Below are 23,810 nucleotides of genomic sequence, written 5' to 3' on the forward strand. Positions count from 1 at the left end.
CTCTCTCAGGCTACGGGTCTGGCCCACGCTCAACCCCCCATGCATGGTGCTCTCTTCCTGGGAACACAGAATGCCGAGGTGTTGGTTTGCTTTAATAACTCGTTCCTCCGGATGATGTGGTTCTTCAAAGTTTAAAGCTTATGCTTGGCGGGCCTAATAAGAAGCTAGACTCCATTTTAAGAGATCTTAATGGAAAAGACAAACGCATTCAGCTGTCCCAGGGGAACTTGGCCACAAGGCCACTATTGAACTATTGCGGCTTGCCAAAGCAGTGTTTTCATAATTCCTGGAGAATCACCCCAAGATTAAGGAAATGATGTGAAAAGCACTTTGTTAGCGGTAAGATCAACATATACTGGTTGTAAACCACCCCATTCCCACCCTCCAAGTCAACTGTGAGCTCCTTTGAGGGCAAGGATTCCATTCTTTGTCTTGATAGTTTCGGTGCTGACATAGAACCTGGCACATAGTAGTGCTCAATAAATGGTCACAGCTTGGTAACTCCGCAATGGGCAGGATTTTAGTCGAGGGAGGGGGGAACACTCCCGGTTTGGGGGTTTAGGTTAGTGTAGGCTTTTGGAAATTTTTTGACTGTGTAAAAACACATTTCACATTATGACACAGAATACACACCCACACACTCTCCCACACACATACACTCTCACATGCTCTCTCTTACACACACACATACACACACACACACACACCCCTATCTTGAAAACAAAATACTTATTCTTACTTTGAAATGCTCCTCAGAGTATCTTCTACACTGTTCTATTCCCTGTTTCCCTTAGCTTTTCTTTTCTAAAATGCTGTTTGCCATCCACTACCTTGATTTCATGGCTGGTTATGGCCTGTAGTCTGGAAACCCCCTGGCTGCAGAGTGATTGGAGGCACCTGCACTGAGACTCAGGCGACAGGGCTGGGCGGACAGGAGTCTAGAAAGCCCTGTTTCTCTGGATCTTCCTTCCTGTCTCAATACTCCCAGTCTCGGACCTCAGGAGAGAGCCCTCTGGAGGGCTGAGCTCTGGAGGCATCACTCAGTAAATGGAGCCAATTATTATGCAGAAACAGGGCTGGGGGAGGGGACAAGGGAGTTAGTGTTCGATAGGCACAGAATTTCAGTTGTGCAAGATGAAAAGCGTTCTGTGGACAGATGGTGGAGATGGTTGCACAGTATGAATATACTTAATGCTACAGAACTGTACGCTTAGAGATGGTTATGATGGTAAGTTTTACATTGCGTGTATTTTGCCACAATTGAAAAGTATATATATGTGAAGACAAGCCTGTAGTGTTCCCCTGGAGATGAAGCCTCAGGGCTGGGAGAGTCCTTAAGGGTCATTTAGACCAATCCCCCCTGGAAGCTCAAGCCTCTTGTGTCGAATTTCCCCAAAATGGATTACAGTCACCAGTGACAGGGGCTCATCACTCAAAGCAGGTTATTTTATCTTGGAACAATTCTGGCTTTTGACTGCTCAGAGGTTCTCCTTTAGATGAGCTGGCATTTTCCCCATAGCTTCCACAACAGAACCCACTTCTACCCCTCAGGGTCACTGAAACAACCTAAATTTCCTCTTCCACATAATATGCATTCAGTAAGTTTTCAGTGCATCCTAAGTACCACTCTCTGATCTAACAAGTCTTCTCTTTCCACCTACACATTCCAAAATCTGTCAAACTGTCCCCTCATCACCCCACCGCTCTTCTGAAGGGACCGATCAGCTGCTCTCCCTCTCACAGTGTCATCTCTAGAAACGAAAACACGACTCTAACCAATGCCCTGAAATTTCCCATCACGAAATGGAGAATTCTAATGGCAGCTGTAGGCTGAGAGGAGAGTGTTGGCATGGCAGGCTGATGAGGAAGATATTTGAGGACAACGCTGACGTATTATGTGGAAGATTAGATCTGTCCTCTGGGTGCAAGATTAAAAAAATCTCATGGATCCAATCCTTAGGTCTGAAGGACAGATGCAGGATCCAATCAACCATGACTCTTACCTCTAATATATTCTGTTCTGTCAGAACCCCCTAAACCACCACCCAGCTCTCCTTGCACTGAAATGCTTTATTACATGTAGCGTGGCCCAGGACTGGGTGTTTGCCAATATGCAAATTTACATAATGTACCATTTCCTCCTTTGACTCTGGAACCCAAACAAATGGGTCATGTTCCCAAAATTCCATAAAAGTACAATTCTGTATAGTGACCACGGCACTCCTCAAGAATTTCATTCTAAATAGGGAGAGGGATTTCTCTGCAGAAAAATATCTCAGCAGCTTCCTTCTACTATATAATTAAATCCCCCCTAGATACTTTGCAGTTACGTTTTATAGCTTATTTTGAATGTTCATATTTTATCAGAAAATTATAATTTTCCTCTAAACACGAGTTTTTACCAGGCTTTTGAATTATGATGGCTGGCTTCATATTTCAACTCAAAAACAGTGAAAAGAAATAGTGAAAGTGTCCATCAAACAAGGTGCCAGAGAGTGCTTGGTCTTCCAATCCCCCTGCCTTCCTGTACCCTGGCGCCCTGGGTCTGGGGGCACTTCGACCAGCTTGCGGGACCCCGGTTTGGATGACCCGGTAGGAGTAGCTGGTTTCAAAATGGAACAGAATGGCCTGGGAAGAAGGGTGAGGAGTGTTTTGCGGGCTTTCCGACTCAGTTTGAACAGCTCCCCTCAGAGCCACCTTCCTGGCCAGTTAGACCTATCATTCTCTCCCCTGGCTCTATTTCTCTCTCATAACACGCATATTTGTTAGTGTAGGGGCTTCCTGTCTGCATCCCCAAGAGACTGTCAGCTCCTTGAAGGCCACTGCAATGCCTTCTTTATTCGACACTGTGTAGCCAACTCCTTGCACATATGAGACCCAACAAATGTTTGCTGAATGAGAAAAATGATTGAATAGAAGAACCCAGAAACACAGTGAAGGAGTCCTCTTCGAAGCAGCTCTGTTGAGACGTACTTCTGAAAGATTCTCTTGCTTTTCCCTGTCCCTCCCTCCACACTCCCCACGTTCTCTCCCCCTCCACACCCGTGTCCCCAAAGAGCCAGAGACACGAGTCTGTCATCTCCCGGCCCAACGTAACCAATCCAGCCACACAAAATCTCTTGCCACCAAGTTCAGACATGAACCTCAATGCCAGGAAAGATGAGCCCAACTCCAAGAAGCCTTCTGTGTGGTCCTCAGGGAACTCTCGCTCCGCAGGGGGGCGGCAGGACCCATAGAAGCCGCTGAGTCACTTGTATGGTGAGGACCGCATTGTAAGAGGGTAGAAGTGGGTCAGCAGAGCCTACCCCCGGGCCCTCACCCATGAATCTTTGGACCATTATCTGTGAGCCTTTACATGCTTCCTCCATATCCTTGGGAGAGAATTCTCCTAGTTTGGGGGTCATTGGTGGACTTTAACCAGAGTGTTTGTCATAGACCCGTATTGTCACCAAGGTGGCTTTGCCTCCCTCGTGTCCTAATCTTCTGCTTGTTTCTCTCAGGTGTCAGGTTTGGAGTCCAAACCAGTAATGGACAGCATCCTGTTTTTACGTGACAGAAGATGGGAAGAGGTCAGAAGTGTCCTGACTTCGGCTTTCAGTCCTGAAAAGCTGAATAAGGTAAGATGCAGGGAATGCAGACTCACCCCTTACGGTTCCTTCTCTCCAAATCATGATGGAGAGCGGGTTTCCGTGGCACCCCTTGTCCACGCGGCACTTTAAAATGCCCTGCCCGGGGCGCCTGGGTGGCTCAGTTGGTTAAGCGACTGCCTTCGGGTCAGGTCATGATCCTGGAGTCCCGGGATCGAGTCCCACATCGGGCTCCCTGCTCAGCGGGGGGTCTGCTTCTCCCTCTGCCCTCTTCCCTCTCGTGCTCTCTGTCTCATTCTCTCTCTCTCAAATAAATAAATAAAATCTTTTTTAAAAATGAAATAAATAAATAAATAAATACAACGCGCTGCCCACAGGGGCCTTCAAACCTCCCTAGGACGCAAAAAAGCCCGGGGGAGTGTACAGGAGTGGGTTCCACTTCCTCAGGCTCCCCCATCTCCAGTGGCCACAAAACAATTATGAGTGTAGAAGTGCGTCTGGCACTCCCGCGAGGTCCCAAGACTCTGCCCCGGGCACTTTGAGGCCACCCAGGAGAAAACGGGAGCCGTGCCTCTCCTCCTTCCATGTCTGATGGATCGCCTGGGGATCTTGTTAAAATGCAGATTCTGATTCAGCAGGTCTTGGGAGGAGGGGGGGCTGAGATTCTGCATTTCTAATAAACTCCCAGGTGAAACACCTTTTCCATAGGGAGGAACCAGAGAACCCCTTGAAACAAAGGTGAGCTATGGATCCAGTCTGAAGGAGGGAAGAGAGGGCCATGGACCGCGGGGGAGGAGTGAACGCCAGGCACACAGGCATGCCCAGGGTAACCTTGGAGGCCGCGTCAGTGGGATAGGAACACAACATGCTGCCAGCTCTTTAAAACCCTGGGCTCCCTCTTTCCCCCAGCCAGAGGCCCACTCTTTTCTTCCGGCCCTCGGTCCTGCCTCTCGGCCAAGTTCCGTCACACGTGATCTTCACCAATTGCTGGTCCGGCTTTGGTGTTTGGCCTGAATTCTGCAAGCATTTGGGGGACCGAGCACTTGAACCCTTCTGATGTGAAGTGCTGAGGGACTGACTCAGAGTCCCAAGTACCTGGGCAACTCCAGAGCAAGCGTCCTTCCAGAGCCATCCACCATGTCTAGCTGTTCCAGACAGCCTGGGCTCCAAGCAGCCTGTCTTCAGGTCAAGAAATGAAAGCTACTCTTTTTTTTTTTTTTTTAAGATTTTATTTATTTATTTGAGACAGAGAGAATGAGAGACAGAGAGCATGAGAGGGAGGAGGGTCAGAGGGAGAAGCAGACTCCCCGCCGAGCAGGGAGCCCGATGCGGGACTCGATCCAGGGACTCCAGGATCATGACCTGAGCCGAAGGCAGTCGCTTAACCAACTGAGCCACCCAGGCGCCCAATGAAAGCTACTCTTAAACTCAAGATGCTCACCCATACAGTCCTGTTGAATTCCTATAAATCTTCTGAAGTCCCCCAGAAGGGGAGAGGTCCCATACTTCGTAATTAATCCCATCCAATAAAATGCACTCAGAAACCAGTGATCCTGCCCACGTTTGGTGAGGTTTTGGTATTGGAGGGCGGCGGGTGAGCTCAGCCTGTAGCACCAGCTGAAACTCACCGAGCTCTTATCTGTGCATCTGTCTCACCGCACTTCATCTCCACCACATCCCTGTGAGGTCAATACTATCAGGATCACCCTCACTGCACAGAGAAGGAAACTGAGGCACAGAGAGGTTAAGTAACACGCTCCACGTCACACAGCTTAAGTGGCACAGCCAACGTCTTAATCCAACTCCAGAACATGCTTCGCCTCTCTTACCTTCGTGTGATTTTCAAACATTGTTCTAAGGCTCCTTAGGACCATCCCAGGGGCCATCTGGACGGCGGGGGGGAGGAAAGGGTAGCAAACGGGGCCTCTGTGGAAACCTAGGGGGATCAGAAGCAGCACTTCTGTCTTTCCTGCCCAAGTCTGGAAGCTACTAAGGTATGGAAACACGTTTCACACAGAGGAAGTACACATTTCTCCTTTCTTACCGGTAAAGCCCTTTGAGAAACGTAGCTCCACCATCTGGTCACGTCGGCCTGCCACTGCTTCACCCAGAATGGGACACGGCAGCATGAGAACGGACCCAGATCCGAGTAGGGCTGCCCACGCACGCTCGGTTCCCTCCTCGCAGGCCCCAGTCTGACCCGGGAGGGCGCGGAGAGCAGGAGACACCGCCCTCCTCAGCCGCAGGTACACATGCGAATCACCTGGGAGCTTTGAAAACCAGGGCGGAGGCCCACATCGACCAGTTCTGATTAAATCGGTCTGGTTTGGAAAGCAGCCCGGGTCTGAGGGGCTTTGCGGCTCCCCAGGTGATTCCCATGTGAAGCCAGCGCCGGGTAAGATCCCCTCAGGGAAACGCAAGGACGGGCGGTCTCGCTTCAGCTGGAGGAACGGGCCCTGCTCCACGCTTTGCTGTGCTACATACTGAGATTTCGGGTGAGGATCTGTTCCAAGGAACGGCCTCCTTCTTTAAAAACTGCAAAGCAGTAGGATGACCACCCAGACAAGGTGGGGGGAGTGTCACCTTTATTACAGGCAGTCACTAAAATGTTGAGGTAGCCGAAAAGAGGGGTGGGGAAGAGAAGTAGGTAAACCGAGGGTTGACATCACTAGCTCAAACATGTCGCATCAAATTTCTTTGATCATGAGTAAACAGTGGTTTCGGGCAGCACAGCAGATGCAGAATCTCATCACTTGTTGAAAAGAAATTGATGAAGGGTAGCTGATTTTTTTTTTTTTTTTTTAAGTAAGCAAGAAAGGGGAGAAAGTTTTCTCGACAGATTTGAGCTGTTTCTTTGGGGAAAAAAATAATAAATCTGGGTCTTTTTTCAAGGTCTAGATTTCTTTAGCACTCTATAGGGTATACTCCAAAAACTGATAGAATGTCGTTTCCCAAACAAATTCAGTGCTCCTAGGTTCAGAAGGAGAAAATGCTTTGGATTCGTTGCAGAAAATAGAGTTCCTCCAAGTGGTTTATTGCACTAAGGTACCAAGGGGAAAGTGGGAGGTCATATATGATGTGAAGGAGTAGGGGAGAGGGGAAGGGAGGAGGGAGAAATTTCACAGACCAGATTCCCTGGGTTTTGCTTCAGTTCTACCCCATTACTTAACATATACTACCCGTAAACTTAACTCTATTGAAAAATCTTCCCACTCAATATAGTTGAATTTAAGTTCTGGGTTTTCCATTAGAAAGGATGCCATTCCAGTGGCAGCAATAGTCACCTCTCTCCCCACCTCTGGGGCATTTAGACTGGGTGAGTTTGAGGTTCTTGGGTGGGAGGGGGCATCTAAATAGATATGTCAGGAAGTAGTTGACTGCAGGTCAGGAGCTCAAGAGAGAGGGCAGGAAAGATGGTCATCAAAAATAGACATGGCAAGGTCACGCCCAGCGTGCATGCAGTACAGGAAGAGAAGAGGGTGGTGGTGAGAACCATATTCAAGTGAGGGGCAGAGGAGAGACCTACAAGTAAGACTCAAGAAGAGCAGCCTGCAATAGAAGTCCAGGAGAATGTGGAAGGGAAATGTATTTCAAGGAGGAAGGAGCAGCCAAAGGTGTTAAATGTTGCTTAGGTAGAAAGGAACACCAGCACAGAAAACTATGTGACAAAGATAATATTTTCAAACATTCAAGCAATGTCTGTGTGTGTTGTACTCTACAAATCATGTCCCCTGTGGTCTTCCTTCTTGCACTGAATCAGTGGTGCGTGTTGCTTCAGAAGGAGGCAGGGGATGCCTTCCAGAATCAGGAGGTCGGTGCTCAGTTTTGACCTGCACACACATCAGGCTTTCTCAAGCCCTATTGAGACAGTGGTCTTGGAAGCTAAACATTCTTGGGAAAGAAAAGATTTTTCTAATTTAGAATTTTAGAAATTCTAATCTTAGAATTTCTAATTCTAAGAAAAGAATTTTCTAATTCTACAGGCAGCTTCCCTTGGAATCTGAAGAGCAAGGTTTGGGACTCTGAGCACAGATCACTCTGCACCAAAGTATAGACAGGATGGAGGCTATGACAAGGGCTAGTTGCTACCCTGTGGAAGATGGGTGGAGGGGAGGAGGGAGGGAGGGCAGGGTGCCAGTCTTAGTGCCCCTGACTACCTCCTCCCCCAGCCTAAGTGACCCTCTAGGTTTCTAGATGCTTCTTTGGTCTTTAACCACCCATTGCCCTTTGCTCTCTAGGTCACTGGTGCTCAAACCCTGTGTGACCAGGGGTTGCACCAGAATCACCTAGAATCCTTGTTAAAATACATAATTCTAGCCACTCTAGGACCTCAGAATGAGAACTTCTACAGGTGACTGAGAATCTGTATGTTTTGCAAGGTCCCTGCCATAATTCTGGTAAGAGTCAGAGTGGAAAGCACTGGTGTGAGTCTTCCTCTTGGTCCCTCACCTGACCATCAAAGACCTGGGGTTTCCCCAGACTTGCAGGAGCTGAGCCCCAGAAACTTGTCTCCCCTTCCCTGCTCTGTTTTTCTCTGTAGCTTTACTGCCGGCTAATAGCCCATTTACTCCTCTTTTCTCTATCATTAACTGCATAGCAATAGGCACATAATGTGTACTCAGTGATGATTTGCTGGATGAATGGATGGATGGATGGACGGGTAGGTGGGTGGATGGACAGATGGAGAATCAAAGAGCCGGGAAGCTTTCTACTGAAGGATGTATGTTAAGACAAAGATAAAAGTAAGACAAAAGGGAATAATTTTATCAAGGAAAAGCTAAATAAGGGGACGAGGCACATCATTGGCTTTCTCTTTGGAGAGTCACAGGTATATACATGCAGAAATAGAAAAAGCAGTTCCCAAAGACAGAGAGAGGAGAGTGAGGCACACAGGGACACGGAGTGGAGGAGGCAGAAACGACGAGAGAAGCTTGGACAACAGACCCGAGCCTGCCCTCCCCTCGATTATGGACACCTGAGCCCGTCTTCCCCCGAAATAGCTTTGAAATATCAATATCTCCATTCCTTGCTGAATTCATAAATAGCTTGGGGACTTCTGTTATCAAACTTCAGAATTTATTCTTGAAATAAAGATTTGTTTTCCCTTGGAATTCTGCAGCTTGTTTCCATTAGCACCTTGGCAGTCTACGCCCTCTCCTACCTGTGTCTGGAAGTGTCATTAATATTCAGAGGGCCGAGATGGCACTGTCTTTATCCATGTACATATTAGACAGCTTTGTCAGCAATGCTTGAAAGTTACTTTAAAATCAGCATTAAATCACAAAGCCGTATTTTTTATTTAAAATAAAACTGGGTTTTGGCTTCATATTTGGGATGACGTAGAAAGATAAGGCACTGGTGAAAATCTGGTTGCTGCATTCCTGATTCCAGAAAAAGAGACCACCGAAATCATAGTCCAGTGACAGCCAAGCTATTGAGGTCTATGTTGCAGGATTCCTGAGCGCTGCTGGGAAAACGATGGATTTTTTGTTTTTATTAGGAAATATTTTGCCCAGTTGACCTGCCAGAGTGTTCGCCCTGTCCCCTAAAAGAGAATTTTTTTAAAAGGGCAACCAGTAGATTTATTGAGATTTTTAGAGTCTTATGCTAGATTCTCTACCAAAGACTATTAACGAGTAACCCTGGGGTTGTATAAAACTTTATTATGGGTCAGAAAGTAAATAGATTTAATTTTAGGAAACAAAACTGGAACTAAATTAATTCTCTCTGAGGGGAAAATATAAATAATGGGGAATCCCTGGGGACCCAGGTTAGCACTAATTTTATTTTTAAATTTTATCATTCATCTGAAAGAGGGAGCATACCGTGCAATCTACACATTTGTAAATTCCTCTAAGCTCTTCTGATTTTACAAATATTAAGTCAATTAGAGTAAGTTTCTAAGACTCTTCTAAGACTATGTAAGTCAGCACAAAAGTGGCAGCTTTCAGTGTAACCAAGAAGAAAATAATACACTTAAGAGGAAAGCATCAAAACTGTACTTACATGATAATGAACTTTCAAGCTATGAATTACTACCAAGGAAAAGGACTTAAAATTGTTGAGGTCTGAAAAGGCCCATGGTCATACAATTCCATAAAATATTGCCAGTCATCTTCTTTTTTATTTTATTTTATTTATTTATTTGAGAGAGAGAGAGCACAAGCAGGAGGAGGGGCAGAGGGAGAGGGAAAGGGAGTAGCAGACTCCCTGCTGAGTGGGGAGCTAGAAGCAGGACTCGATCCCAGGACCCTGAGATCAGGACCTGAGCTGAAGTCAGACACCTAACCGACTGAGCCACCCAAGCACCCCTGACAACCATCTTCTGAGAGATTAGCTATGTACCTTAGTATCTGAATGGGTTGGGAGAGTGTGCAGTGAAGAAATCTGTTTAACCTTGTTTGTTCTGGGCTCACATAAGTTTTTAGTAGGTGAAAACATGGGTTGTTAACGTCAAAGCCAGCAACTGGGAGAAATGAGGCCACAGGGCACTGTGACTTTGGTGGTCCATGGGGGACGCCATTTTTAAGTGCCTCTAGCAGAGGCCAGGCTCCAAACTGGATGGACCATGGATCCTACCCAATATGGTGGCTCGTGTCCTCTCAGTCCTCAAAGCACAATAGAAGGAATGGGATTTCCTCATTCACCCACATCACTAAGCTGATGGTGACCCACTGAGCAGATACAGGAGAGCTGGAAGCTTCATACAGGAGAGCCTGAGCCTGGCTGGTCGTGTCACTCAGCAGCAAATGAGCCAATCATATCTCTGGGCATAGGGACTCAGTTAAAGAAAAGCCAGACTGACAGGGAAGGCTGGTATCTCTCACAGTCGCCAAGAATCCAGCGCTCTGCCTAATTTTTCACTTTCATCCAGATGTTTCCTGTCAGGAAGGCACAGTCAATAATATATGAATCTTAAAGGCAGAGGCAGATGTGGTTATTATTCCGTCTAGGCCTTTCCTGCCTTGGAGAAGACATATTACTCCAGAATGACTACAATTTTTAAAAATTTAAGTTGATATAGCCAGCTTATGAGTAAATGCATAGCTGCGATCATTTCAGTGCAAAAGTCTTCGCAGGATTACAGTCTTCATCACGGTTTGGCTTGGCCTTTAAATTTTCACTGTACACTCTTCAGACAATTGTGCACGAGGGCTTCTAGAACAGAACCCGCTCTCCCAGTAATGTTGCAGTAAGCAGCTCTCTCTCGGCTGCGTGAGCCTCCAGCAGTCTATTTTTAATATTTGCTTTTATTTCTTAATCCTTCCAAACAATAAAAATGAAAGTCATTACAACCAAGTGTGGCTGTGGTAATAAATACTTTGGAGCCCAAAAATACATTGTCTCTGCCTGACCAGTTGCCCATTTTCCAGAATGTCTGGGTATTTCTCTAGCAGCAAGGGACCATTATCCTTCGACACAGTTGTATTCCACTGACACCTAATCTCCTAATTAAAATTGGTATAATGATGGACTGTTTAAATTCTGGTTAAAATGTTCCTTTTCCATTTGCATTAAAAAAAAACACACACACTCATCACGAGTACCCCATCCTGGGTTATAATTTGGCTTTCCTTTGCCAGACTCATAATGTCACTCTGACTTGCCACTGGTTAAATCTAAACGAGCATCTAAATGTGCCTCCCAGCTTGGCTGTTGCTAGGCAACCCCAGCAGCCACCTCCTCATCGGGGTGAGTTCTAATTGGTCACAACTCTTGACAGGAACCACTGACTTATTAGAAATGACACTTGATTATTCACCTAGATGGCTAGAGCTGATACTTATCAGCAGGAAATTCTGCATAAAAATAAGTCGTGGATGTTTCTAATATCTGGGTGGCAAAAGGAGGTAATAAGTTTTGTTAACTGGTATTAATTTTACATTTGTTAGCCACCCATTTAAAGCACTTTAAGGTATTATTTTTTATTATTTTTGAAGTCAACAATATGTTTAAATACCATCTCCCATCCCCATTAGCTGACTCTTATTTATTCAGAAAATCCCCCTCTGACATCAGTTCCAAAACAACATTGCCCGCAGGTCTAAGAGTGCCAAATAGAATGAAACATTAAATTCATAAAATTCAATGAAGATTTATTAGTCCCTGTCTTTAAGGGGGTGTTTAATGTACAAGGGCAACAAAGTGCACAAATCCTACGTTACCACCGAGTAGTGGAAAACGGTGACAGAGTTCACGTCTTCTTTCGAGCATCAGAAGCCACTTTGGGGGCAGGGGATAGCATTGGAAGTGAGTCCTGAAGATTTTACTGAGCTTTGACAGAGGGAGAAGGTGCACTGTGAGTAGAATGAGCTACAGGAACAAAGGCATCTGGACGAAAAGTACAGGATGTGTTCAGGGAATAGAGGAGTACAAATTGGCTGGAACACAGGGTACATGTAAGGGATTAGTGAGAGAAAACTGGAAAAGTAGGTTGAGGCACAGAGAGTTCTGTGCCGGGGGAGTGTTTGGTGTGAGCTTCACTGGAGGGCGAGGAGCTATTAAGTACTTGAAAGTGGGGGAGTAAGGAAAGGGGTTTCAGCCATTTAGCCTGCAGGATGCGAGACTTCCCCCTAGATCCTGCGACAGACACTTCCGGAACAGATGAGGACAGCTGCAAGTCATACCTTTGGAGTCTCCACTTTCCATGGCCCTGGGGTGGAGGGGGGTAGGGGGGGACACAGCTCCTGGGAGCCACATTTTCATCTTAGGGTGGGGCCCTCTGCTCAGGCTCTTTTCTGAATCCCTCTTCATATGTAGACCATGAGTCACCCTGCCTTTACACCATCAAAGTGTGGGGGGCATCTCAGTTTAGAAGTACGAGATAATGCAGAAGAGACCCTCTCTTTCCCTCTCCCTGCTCAGGAGCCTTCGGGCTGACTCTGTTCTCCAAAGTTCCAGGGGGCGCCAAGGGTTTAATGGTGTTTGTTTGTTTGTTTTCCAAGTTCATGGCATCAGAGCTGCATTAAGTGAAATTATAACCTAGAAGTCAGTTGACTGAGGAACAAAGGGAATGTGGAGGCAAAAGCAACAAACCAGGAGTCAGAGGATCTGAATTTCTAATTTTCACTTTTACTAAATTATTGAAACATAAAAATAACCAGATTTAGGTCTTTATGTAATTCTGAAGTCAGTGCATGAAAGAGATATAATAAGACTTTCTTATGGGGTCTTGGGATGTGTTGGAGCAAGTAGAGAGGCTCATGCATCCAACTCTTCACTCTGCCAAACTAGGAAGTTGCCTGCTCTTTCCATGGTCCCTAAGTAACTGTCTCAATCTGTTGCTTAGTGACCTCATTCAGATCCTAGAATGTCCATGGAAAGGGACTTTATAGTGCACTGCAACTGGCCCCTCGTTTGGGGGTGAGGACCCCAGTTCAGAGAAACTCAAATGACTTGCCCAAAGTAAGAGGTTGTAGAACACCAGATCTTTCACACAGAGCCAGCGCCCAGCAAACTGCACTGCATTCGTGCTCAGACAGAAAGAGCTCTTCGATCAATTAACATTCCTTCTATGTCAAGGCCCTCAAGGAACATTCAGTCAACCTGTCATCGCATAGATATTTCTAGAGATGCAACTGCATGTGTTGCACTGAGCTCATTCCTGATAGAAAAAATACTGAAAACTTCAATAATACGTGACAACACTCAAGAGTTGCCACAAGAGGGTGACATTGAAAGTCTATTAGTTAGTTACCCATTGCTGTGTAACAAATTACCCCTAAACTTAGCAGCTTAAAACAACAAAACTTTATTAGCTCATGGTGTCTGTGGGTCAGGAATCTGGCACAGCTTTGCCAGGCACCTCTGTTTCAGGGTCTCTGCATGTAGTCGTCAAACTGTCGGCCTGGGCTATGATCTCATCTGAAGACTTGACTGGGGGAAAATCTGCTAAGCTTACTCACATGGTTCTTGGCAGGATTCAATTGTTAGTGGGCTTTGGAAAATAGGATAACAAGCTTGTTCTATGTCCTTCAATCAATGTCCCCACAAGTATTTTCATTAGACCAATCTGGTGACTGAGTACAGAATGGATTGAAAGTGAAAAGAAAGAGGGCTAGGAAGCTCTTTGAAAATTGTTTTTTAGTCCACCTATATGTCTGGCACAATACAAAGTACTGAGACTACAAAGATGCTTACGCTTCTTTGTTCTCGAGAAGCAGGATGACAGCCACATTCCAGGTGACAGGTGGCAAAGCCTGAATTAGAGTAGTCGATGGGGAGGTAAAGATGAAGGGAGAGAGACAAGGAACTAATGATAACATGGTGAGACAAGAACAGGTGGATCCAATGGGAATAAGAGGAAAGAAAATGGTGCCAGGCATCCAAAGCAGTCTGGGAGCATGAGGGTCCTCCAGAGGACAGCTGGCCTGCCTTCTAGCGCCAAGCCTTTTACATATTTCTAATTGCTGTCACAACTCTTCAACTCTTCAAAGGTCTTATTATTCCCATTTTGCAGATGAAGAAATAGACTCACTGAAGTTGAGCAATTTGCCCAAGGCCACACAACTAAGAAGTGCCAAGCAGAAAAAATCTAACAACTGGCAGTGGCTTTGAGAATTTGCTCTCCCAGGGTCAAGTTTACTTAACAAGGTCAGCATCTTAGCCTCAGAGAAGGAAACACCACTGAAGAAATTCTGGGAATCACCTAGAAGGAGAGAAGAAAGCCTATGAGCGGGAGAATTTCTTAGCCCTTCCTTGTCATTACCCCATGAGTTGTCTCTTTTGATCACTCAGAAAGCTCTCTCCACCTTGTTAAATTAATTCTATTGCCCTCTGTCTATACCTTGACTCAGAATTCCTCAGGCACAGTCTGTAAAAAAATCCTTTTTTTTTTTTTAACTGGGTGATTTAATAATACAGTCAACTCCAGGTAGAGAGCAGTCCAGAGCAAGGACTTCCTTCCTTCCTTGAAGAATTTCTTCCCTAGGCTGAGGGTGGTACTTTACCCTTGATGGTGACTGCTAGTTTCCAAATGGCTGACCAGCCGCACGCTCAGCATCATCTAGAATAAAGCCAACCCATGTGAGAGGTGAGAGAAGCAAAATGGGAACCCTTTCTCCTCGGGTGTGGCTGTTAGACTGTCATCCCCAAGAAGAAATCATTCTTTTAAAACCTAATAACATTAATATTTTATCTGATGATAAGTATCATGTCCATGCATTATGAAAACTGGGAAAAAAACAAAAATAAAAATTTCTCATTATCCTACAAGGATGAAATGTAACAATCAAATGAGAATCTTTTATTAAGATCTGACGATAGCATTGTGTGCTCATCTGTGCGTGTGTGTTTGCACAAGCCACCCATGTCTGCTTGTCTGCAAATCCAGGGGAGTAACTGCTGGGCTTGTGGATTGTATAAAGATGATTGCAAGCCCATCAAAGAGAGCTTTTGTTTGTATGCAACTCATGTGAGAGTGAATATTCCATAACTTCTTGTGTATAATGCAAGGAAGAAAGCCTGAAATGACGCCTATTGGCCAACATACAGATCATGCTCCACTGTCTTATAATATTTTCTCTGCATTGCTTCTTAAAACATTTTTCATATTACATGCCCCATCTCATATCACATTAACCCAAATAAAAATGTCATCATCCATTCAGTGCAACAGACAGCAAGCAGAGCATGGTAGAAAATTACAATCATGCCCGTCAGCCACAAAGCATTCTAGTTACAAGCTCGTAGAGGAACCAAGGGTGGGCAGTGGGTCCAGCCCCCCTTTGCACTGTTCAGCATATGACTGGATTGAGTACGGGTGGACCCCTCTTTATGCAGAGGGCGTGCTTCTGAAGAGTTGAGTATAAATCTAATTTTATGTTGCACACCATTTTTGTTACATTAAGGGAGCTGTAAGCTTGATACCTAAAAAGACTTCCTTTCGAACAGCATTTTTCTTTTTTTACCACGTTCTTATTCCTCTGAAATAAATCAAAGAGAAATTTTGGTATATGGGATTTTATTAAAATAGAGTTCACTTGTACCACTAAGTTTATTAAAATAATGGAAGGATAGAGCCAGCGAAGGCAGTTGCAGAAATGTGGATGAGATAGTAGAGTTCTCCAAACACGAAGGTAGTCTAAGATTTTTTGAGAGTGATGGCCCAGAGGCCACTAAAAGTGACCCATTTACACGCACTTTTGTACTGAGAGATTATTAAATTGACAGTGGGTGAACATTTAGAAAAGAATGCAGTTGTCATGAAGAGTCCACCCAGAGTTACGAAGAATAAATCAGGATAGCGATTCTCATCCCTGTTTTGAGCGGACTTTAGGATAGGCATATGAGGTAAATTCCATTCCTATTTTGGCAAATCATTTGACAAACTTACCCGGCCAACTTATTGATCAGTTGCTGCCTGGCTGAATATTTACTAGGTTCACGCACAGCTGGCCAAAGAGCCAGAAACCGAGATGACTGACCAATTCTGTAGCTACCTAAAGTAGCACTCTAGTGGAGGGCCACAGGCTCTGTGTTTGCTCCTGGATAAACATTGACAAACCGAACGAAGGCTTAGAAGGCACACTTACCAAATCTCAGATGGAACAAGAAGGAATTCAAATGAGATTTGAATGTGTGAGTACACCCCGTGGCCCACCTACACTGAGTACAAGCACTCTGGTGCACTCAGCCCTTGAAGCTGGATGAGCAGAAAGTCCTTTTTCTCAGAATTTTCCTCTCCAGGTGCTTCTTCCAGAAGTCTTGGCAACGAGGAAGAATCTCAGATGCTCTGCCATCTCTCCACTGAGTGCGGGGGTGTACTCTGCTCTGAATGTCTGCTCCTTGACCTGCCCTTAGGTGCTGCCCAGGCCACCGTCCCCACTCTGGAAACTCACATGGCCCTGAGCTTAGCCTACAGCTCACTCTTACTCACCAGGGGTGTCCTTCTGCTTCTCAGCACCATCTCCTCCAGGGAGGGCTCCCACAGCAAACAGTTGGGCCCCTGGTATCACAGTTCTGTCCTTACACTCCAGAACACATGGGGTGACTAGCAGACCTACAGGAGGGAGGGGTCCAACAAAGCCATGTGTCCCTCCAACATCTGGCCAACAGCCACCCAGGCTGTCCCACTGTGCCAGGCTTCTCCAATCACCTGAACGTTTTAGGGCAGTTAAAAGATTGTCCTGCTCAGAACACATGGCAGGACAACTTTTTACAGCAATAAATGTAACGTAAATATAAAGCTTTTCTAATGAATGGAGTCTGAAGTGTCAAAAACTCAATTGCATATGGTGATGATTTGTGGAAAAAGACCTTGTAGCTTTTGTTGACCCGAACCTCCATATTGTCCTACGAGTCTTCTCTAGAAGTCCGCATACACCTGGGCTTGTGATTGGCAGGCAGGGAAGTGATCCAATCACGATTTGTGGGATCTTACCTGAAATATTGTGTTCCATTTATGGAGCTGCCTTTTAGGAGTAACACTGATGAGAGAGAGAGCGAGTGATAAGAATGGAGAAGTGTGCGCAGACCGTGTTGCCCGAGGAGTGGTTGAAGGGACGGGGACAATTGTCTAGAAGATGAGGAGGAGCAGTGCTTGCTGTCGGAGTATTTGAAGCACCACCACATGGAAGAAGTCAACTGAAACCAGTGAGAGGTTGTTAGAGGGGCCAGATTTTGGCCTCAGCACAACATACCTTCTAACAAGTAGATTAACATCCTATAACTTTCCCTAAAGCCTCCAGACTTTTAAAGGCAAAGACTGGGTCTTCAGTATTCATTCAAATTCATTCCCTCGTTCAACAAATAATTACTATGTGCTAGACATCGTTCTAGGTTCTGTGGACATAAAAATGAACAAAAAGACAAAGAGACAAAAAGACAAAAATCTTCCCTGCGCTCAGGAAGTTACATTCTAGTGTCAAAATCGTAAAATCTGAACATATTTAACATTTCGAAAATGTTTTCCATAAGAAATGCTCAGAACAATGTTATGGCATGTTGCTTTAGCTACGGTGTCATTCTAGAACAGACACTGGTTAGAAGGATTCCCCTCGATGTTTCCGACTTGGCTTTGCAAACATACAGGAGGAAATAGAAGATCACATGGGTGGCCATCAGGCTCCGCAAAGAATCCCACCCACTTGAGCCAGCCTGCTGGGGTCAGAGTGGTGGCAGCCAAAAATGAGATCCAAACTTGATGAAGCTGGACAATAATTACATGAATGTTCACGATACCATTCTCTCTGTGTGTGCATATGCTAGACGTTTTCCATAATGAAAATATTTTAATATAAAAAAAAGAAATTCAGCAATTTTTCTGGGTGGGCATGGAAGGCGTCTTGAAGTCAAGGGTTCCCTTACATGTACGTATTCAGAGGTTTGAGCAGCTGAAGCAGAAATGAATAGCCATCCCTCAGAAATGCTCTACAAGTGATTTTTGTATTGAGTAAAAAGTTGAAATGGACGACCTTACGTTCCTTTGGAGACTACGATTCTATATTCTAGCAGAAGACCTAAAGTATAATTGGAACCAAGCAAACATGGATTTGGGCTAATTCCAGAGAGAGTACATATGGATTGTGGTCTATTTACTCTCTAATGCTAACCAAATGTCATGAAACCAAGTACTGATTCTCATTTCTGTCTAAGTACTTAATGATCATTTTTGTAATTATTTCACAGTATTTACTCTAAATCCTTTCTTTTTGCTTCCAAAAGAACAGATTGTGTAAGCTAAAACAGACGTTTACAGCTATTGTATTTTATGATATTTGTGAATTTCAGACCCTCCCCTTGAGTCTTAGCTGCATGAAAGTTACCTTGAAAACAAGGTCTGTTTTCCCAGGAAGCGCCACACATAACCTCTTTATCTGCAGCTAATTTAGGTGTGCTCCCTGCATGGTGTCCTAATTACCCCTTTGTTATCTGCTATCAGATGATGCCCCTAATCAGCCAAGCCTGCGATCTGCTCCTGGCTCACTTAAAACGCTATGCGGAATCTGGGGACGCTTTCGACATCCAGAGGTAAGGGTGCTACGTGGATACGGGACAGATGAGAAATCGTGCTTTTGAATTGCTGCTTCTTGTAACTGTACATAATTGCTGGACAATTACCTCGGGACCAGCAAACTGTGGAAATGCTAGAAGCTCATAAAAAGCATGGGTGGACTGAATAATAAGAAATGAAATCCACGTAAAATGTGAAGAGAATGTGAACAAAGCCCAGGGTAGGTGTGGCATGGTGAGGGAAGCCTTGAGTGGGGAGTGGTGTGTGGGTGGACACGCCCTCTGACCTCTGCAGATGCAGGAGGGGGCAGAGAGGACAGGGTTCTGGCGGGGGGCGGGTGCTGGTGGTGGGGAAAGTCCATGCATTTTTACTGCAAGAAGAATTGTGCTCCTCAGACTAGAAGCCATTACTTAGCGGTGGACACCAAATTTAAATGGCTGATTATCTGGCTTCCCCTCCAGTTGTCCTAGGCTAAGTTATGGCTTACAGCACAGGAGTAGGGTGAGCGAGGCAGGTCAGCCAGAAGCCGACTCGTTCCTATTATCATTGCTAATAAAGTAATAACATAACCATCACCAGCATTCAAATTCTGCCGTGGTGTTTACAAAATCCTCACACACACTTTGCTCTCTGGTCATGAGCCGTGTGAGCTGGCTAAAGAGCAACTACGAAAGCAAAGTAAATAACTTAAAAACCCTGAATTCTTGGGCCGCTAGGATCAGAAGCAATCACATTCAGTAGGCAAACTGTTTTCGCTATAGTGGGACATGTGTAATCAATTGTAGGAATGTTTTCAGTAAAGCAGTCAAAATAAAAGAAGTCGTCTGGAGACGTCTTTTATTCCTTAACGATAAGCTGGTGGTGATAGAACCTGGAAGGAAAGGAGCTCCGTGTGTGCCCCCCCGTCGAGCCACAAAAATAAGAACTTTTCGTTATAAGAGGATATGCATACCCCGTTGGTAGCTTTTTTTAGAAATAACTTCACCTGACTGCTCCCGCAAGATACCAAAATGGCCCTTCGAGGGCAGGTTTCCTGGAGCCGAAGAGGTTAATTTTTCTAGAGCTATTGCCAGACACTTTTCCTTCTGTTTGTTTCTAAAGTGCAACGCGTGTTTCCTGTAATAATATACATATGTTCGTGAAGCTGGTCCCAAAGTTTGTCTTGTATTTATTCGAGTGTGAAGGGCCCTTGTTTTTGGTTTGTTACTCTGAGAAAAACTGTACAATCATTAGGAGGAAGAGGGGGACAAAGCTTATAAAACTAGACAACCAGGATGCCAATTCATCAGTCCCAACTTGCTCTGTATCAATTAACCACTCGATCCTGGCTTTGGACGGACTCTGCACAGCTTTGGGACGATACAGCATGGGCTTTGGGTCATTTGTTTCCCTCCTCCATGGGGAGGAAGATTTAGAGCATACTTCTGGGAATTTGACGGTGGCTGGTTGATTCAGGCTGCCCGAAGCCTGAGAGCCGAGGAAGTGATGCGCTCCTCGCCTCCCCAGTCTTCGTTGGCATCAGCCATCCGAGATGTTTTTGTGTCTCCTCTGGCATTCTGTTGCCATGCTCAAAGGATCCCATCCCGGGGCCGGGGGGGTGGGGGGGCTCCTCTCCCGCCCCCTCACTTCAGCTCTGCAGGGAGCTTCCCTTTCCAGCAGGTAGACGGTGGAGCCGTGCCTCTTTAGGAGCGTGCACGATGGCGAGGCCAGTGGCAGAGTCCTTCCCTAACCCAATGGCTCCCTCTCCCACAGTTGCTACACCTGCTACACCACGGATGTGGTTGCCAGTGTCGCCTTTGGCACCCAGGTGGACTCCCGAAGGGCCCCCGAGCACCCCTTTGTGATGCACTGCAGGCGTTTCTTTGCATTCTCCATCCCCAGGCCTGTCCTGGTCCTGATCTGTAAGTACAGCTCCTGCCCGGGGCGGTAAGACCGGGGTCGGGCAAGCTGGCCGGGCCCCATGCCTGCGGGGTGGGCCCAGGCAGCTCTCGGGGCTCAGCCCCCAGCACGAGCAAGGGGCACTCGAGGGGTCTCTGAGAGTCGCCCTGCAGGGTCCACCCCGCAGAGGCCTCATGCTCCTGGAACCAGCCGGGGCCACTCATTACCAAGGCGGGTAGCGCGGGCCTCTCTTGCCACTGCCGCAGGGAGGACCGTGCTGGGCACTTTGCTCGTGCTGCCTCGTCCCCACTTTGCAGATGAGAAAACTGAAGCTTAGGAAGGCAGAGCCAAGGGGCGCCTGGGTGGCTCAGTCGTTAAGCGTCTGCCTTTCGCTCAGGTCATGATCCCAGGGTGGGGATCGAGCCCCGCATCGGGCTCCCTGCTCCGCGGGAGGCCTGCTTCTCCCTCTCCCACTCCCCCTGCTTGTGTTCCCTCTCTAGCTGTGTCTCTCTGTGTGTCAAATAAATAAATAAAATCTTAAAAAAAAAAAAAAGGCAGAGCCAAGATGGGAGCCCAAAGCCTTTCATTTTCTTATGTATCTATTTATGTATTTATTTATTTGAGAGAGAGCAAGTGAGCAAGAGAGAGAGAGAGCACGAGAGCAGGGTGAGGGGCAGAGAGAGAAGCATACTCCCCGCTGAGCAGGGAGTCCAGTGTGGGACTCGATCCCAGGACCCTGGGATCATGACCTGAGCCAAAGGCAGACGCTTAACCGACTGAGCCACCTAGGCACCCCCAAAGCCTTTCATTTTCTACAACATATTCCTCCCCTCCAGCAAAATCCTCTTCAGAAGTCTTCTCCGCTGGAAGCCCGGCACACAGCAAACTAGAAATCATACGTGAAGGGTGACTGGCAGGTTACCTAATGCCGTGGGGACGGGTCGATTTATTTTATTTTTATTTCAGAAGTGAGTTTTTGCCCTCTGGCCAATTCCGGCACCTTCTTGCTTTTATGGAAGTATTGAAGTGTTGCTATTGCTGTTATTGATTATTGCCCTAACTTCTAACCTTTCTGCTGGGCTGCTAAATTGTATTTATTCCTTGGTCAGTTTCATTCCCATTTCTGAGCCCATTTCTGTGGAAGTCCCCAGCACCTGCATCAGCTCCTCACTGAAATTGTAGGAGGGGTCGCCAAGGGGGTCAAAGCAGCCTCCCTTTTGTCCTTCACCCCAGCCACCCCCTGGGAGCCGCTCCCCCAAGTCAGCTCCACCTGCCATGGACCACGGACACGGACACGGACACGCCCTGCGGTGGGCGGCTCCGCTGTCCCGCCCCAGCTACCCCTCCTCTCTCGGCCACTCTGAGCCCACCTCCCTGCTGCACCACAATGGTTTGGACTCTGGCTCTTGAAAATGGGCAGAGTGTTCTGGGAGCTCCGAGGGTCCAGAACTACCCTCCCGATCCAGGTTCCCATGCAGTGCTGTGCACGGTGGGCCCATTGTCCATGCTGGGAAGCTGAGCTGACCTGAGGCCCCCTGCAGCAGCTCAGCCCCTCGACCTAGACCCTGCTCCACGAGAGGATAAGTGTCCCTGGCCCGGGGAGCCCCGCCAAGCCCGTGGCAGCAAAGGCACGGGGCCGCGCCTGGCACAGAAAGGGAGGTATCGAGGGGCCAGCATTCGTGCCAGCAGCGGCCTGGGCAGCTCTTAGGGACCGTTCCGGTGGTAGCTCCGGGGACAGTGACCCCGTGCGAAACAAATGCAAATGGCCAGAAAGTTAAGAAAGTAGATGAGCTTCCACCACTTGCTCAGATGGGAAACATGGCCCATCATCTGTCCTTTCTTGATGGAATACGAAGACCTTGGGCCCTCCTATCTGGGACCTGGAAAACTAATTTCTAAGTATGAGATTGACTTCCTGGGGGCGAGAGGGAAGTGCGGATTCAATTGCGCAGACACGTATGGAGTGCTTACAACGTGCAAGGGACAGTGAGGCGTGGGGAGGTGGAATCAGGCACGGGCCCTATGGGAAAGCTCGGACCGAGGGGAGCCCCCCTTGCCTTCAGGTGACTCTAAGTCAAGGCCGGGGTCTGCCTCCCGGGCAACAGGCATTGGATAGCTCCGGGTTACTGCCGCCCTGTTTTCAGCGTAGCTTTTGTTTTTCTCTTTCAAGTATCATTTCCATCCATAATGGTCCCACTGGCCCGGATTTTGCCCAATAAGAACCGAGATGAACTGAATGGCTTTTTTAACAAACTCATTAGGAATGTGATTGCCTTGCGGGACCAGCAAGCGGCAGAAGAGGTAAGGGATCTTAATAGGACACGGCGTGGAAACGGAACGGGACCTAATGTGGCACCGCGCTCTCTTCCCTGTCTCTTGCCTCCCAGCCCCGCACACCACAGCACGCTGGCCTTCAGCAGCCACCGCTTAGAGCTTTCCAGGGCACTTGAAGGAAAGGAGAAGGGGTGAGGAGGGGCGAACATGGAAGAGAAAGGTGAGGACGGTTGGGGTGGGGGGGCGGGGGGGGACGGTAGAGAGAAGCCCAGAGCAAATTGTCCACATTTTGACATGGATGCCCCCCCAAATTCATGGCCTCTCTATTTCAAGCACCAGCAACATCAGCCCCAAAGAATTTTCTAGGTAAATGTGCCAACATGGACTTTTCATCAGCATATTCTTTCTACTGAAAGTCGGCAAGGTGTAGTTTTACAGCTTGAAGAGCGTCAGCAGTAGGGAGGAGCCTGGGCAGCGGGCAATTAACCCCCCACTGGCTTTCGGCATGGAGGATGTGGCTACAAAATTTGGGGCGGAGGGCTCGCTCGTGTGTCATCCGAGACCCAGAGATTTCTTTCCTCCTTAAAGATTTGCACCATGTTTGGTGCATAGTGGGAATCCAGGAAATATTTGTTGTTTGAACTTGGCTGAGAACAGAAATAGGACTTTTCAGGGTCTGGAAAATAATTTCACTGTTGGATACACTCATGCATGTGTAATGCTATTCTTTAAGGGCCTCACTGCATTCAAGAAAGTTGCTTCAAAAGGAAAAAACAGGGCTAAAATGTCTTCTCAGGAATTGACTTGTGCGAGCTTTGAGAGAGTAGCTTCAAAGACTGGCTCAGAGGGATTAACAAGGGACGCCGTGAGATCCCGTAGTTGCGCCAATGGGCCCAGAATGAGATCGGGGGGTCAATTAGTGGCTGGATGCACCAGCAGCAGCCTCGTCCAGCCTGGCTTCCCCTTCTGGAGACTGAGAAGCAAAGGTGTCCCCTGTTCAGAAGGCAGGGCAAGGTGTATAGAAGCTCCCGGCCCTTTGGCGCACACACCATCGTGAACTCCACTTGATGCCCTTGGAGGTGTGGGAAGAATCCCCTCACTGGTATCCCTGGCCCGGC

The 23,810-nt window shown here is 47.0% G+C and overlaps 1 protein-coding gene across 1 annotated transcript in view; it reads left to right on the plus strand.

Moving 5' to 3' along the window:
- TBXAS1 (thromboxane A synthase 1) overlaps nt 1–23,810 on the plus strand; it is a 149,966-nt gene that overhangs the window by 77,231 nt on the left and 48,925 nt on the right. The window contains exons 5-8 of the mRNA XM_021692857.1: nt 3,501–3,617; nt 18,469–18,557; nt 20,293–20,441; nt 22,589–22,719. Coding sequence (XP_021548532.1) covers nt 3,501–3,617; nt 18,469–18,557; nt 20,293–20,441; nt 22,589–22,719 — 486 coding nt within the window. The remainder of the gene's footprint in view (nt 1–3,500; nt 3,618–18,468; nt 18,558–20,292; nt 20,442–22,588; nt 22,720–23,810) is intronic.

This window comes from Neomonachus schauinslandi, chromosome 12 (assembly GCF_002201575.2).
Source record: "Neomonachus schauinslandi chromosome 12, ASM220157v2, whole genome shotgun sequence".
Classification (NCBI taxonomy): Eukaryota; Metazoa; Chordata; class Mammalia; order Carnivora; family Phocidae; genus Neomonachus; species Neomonachus schauinslandi.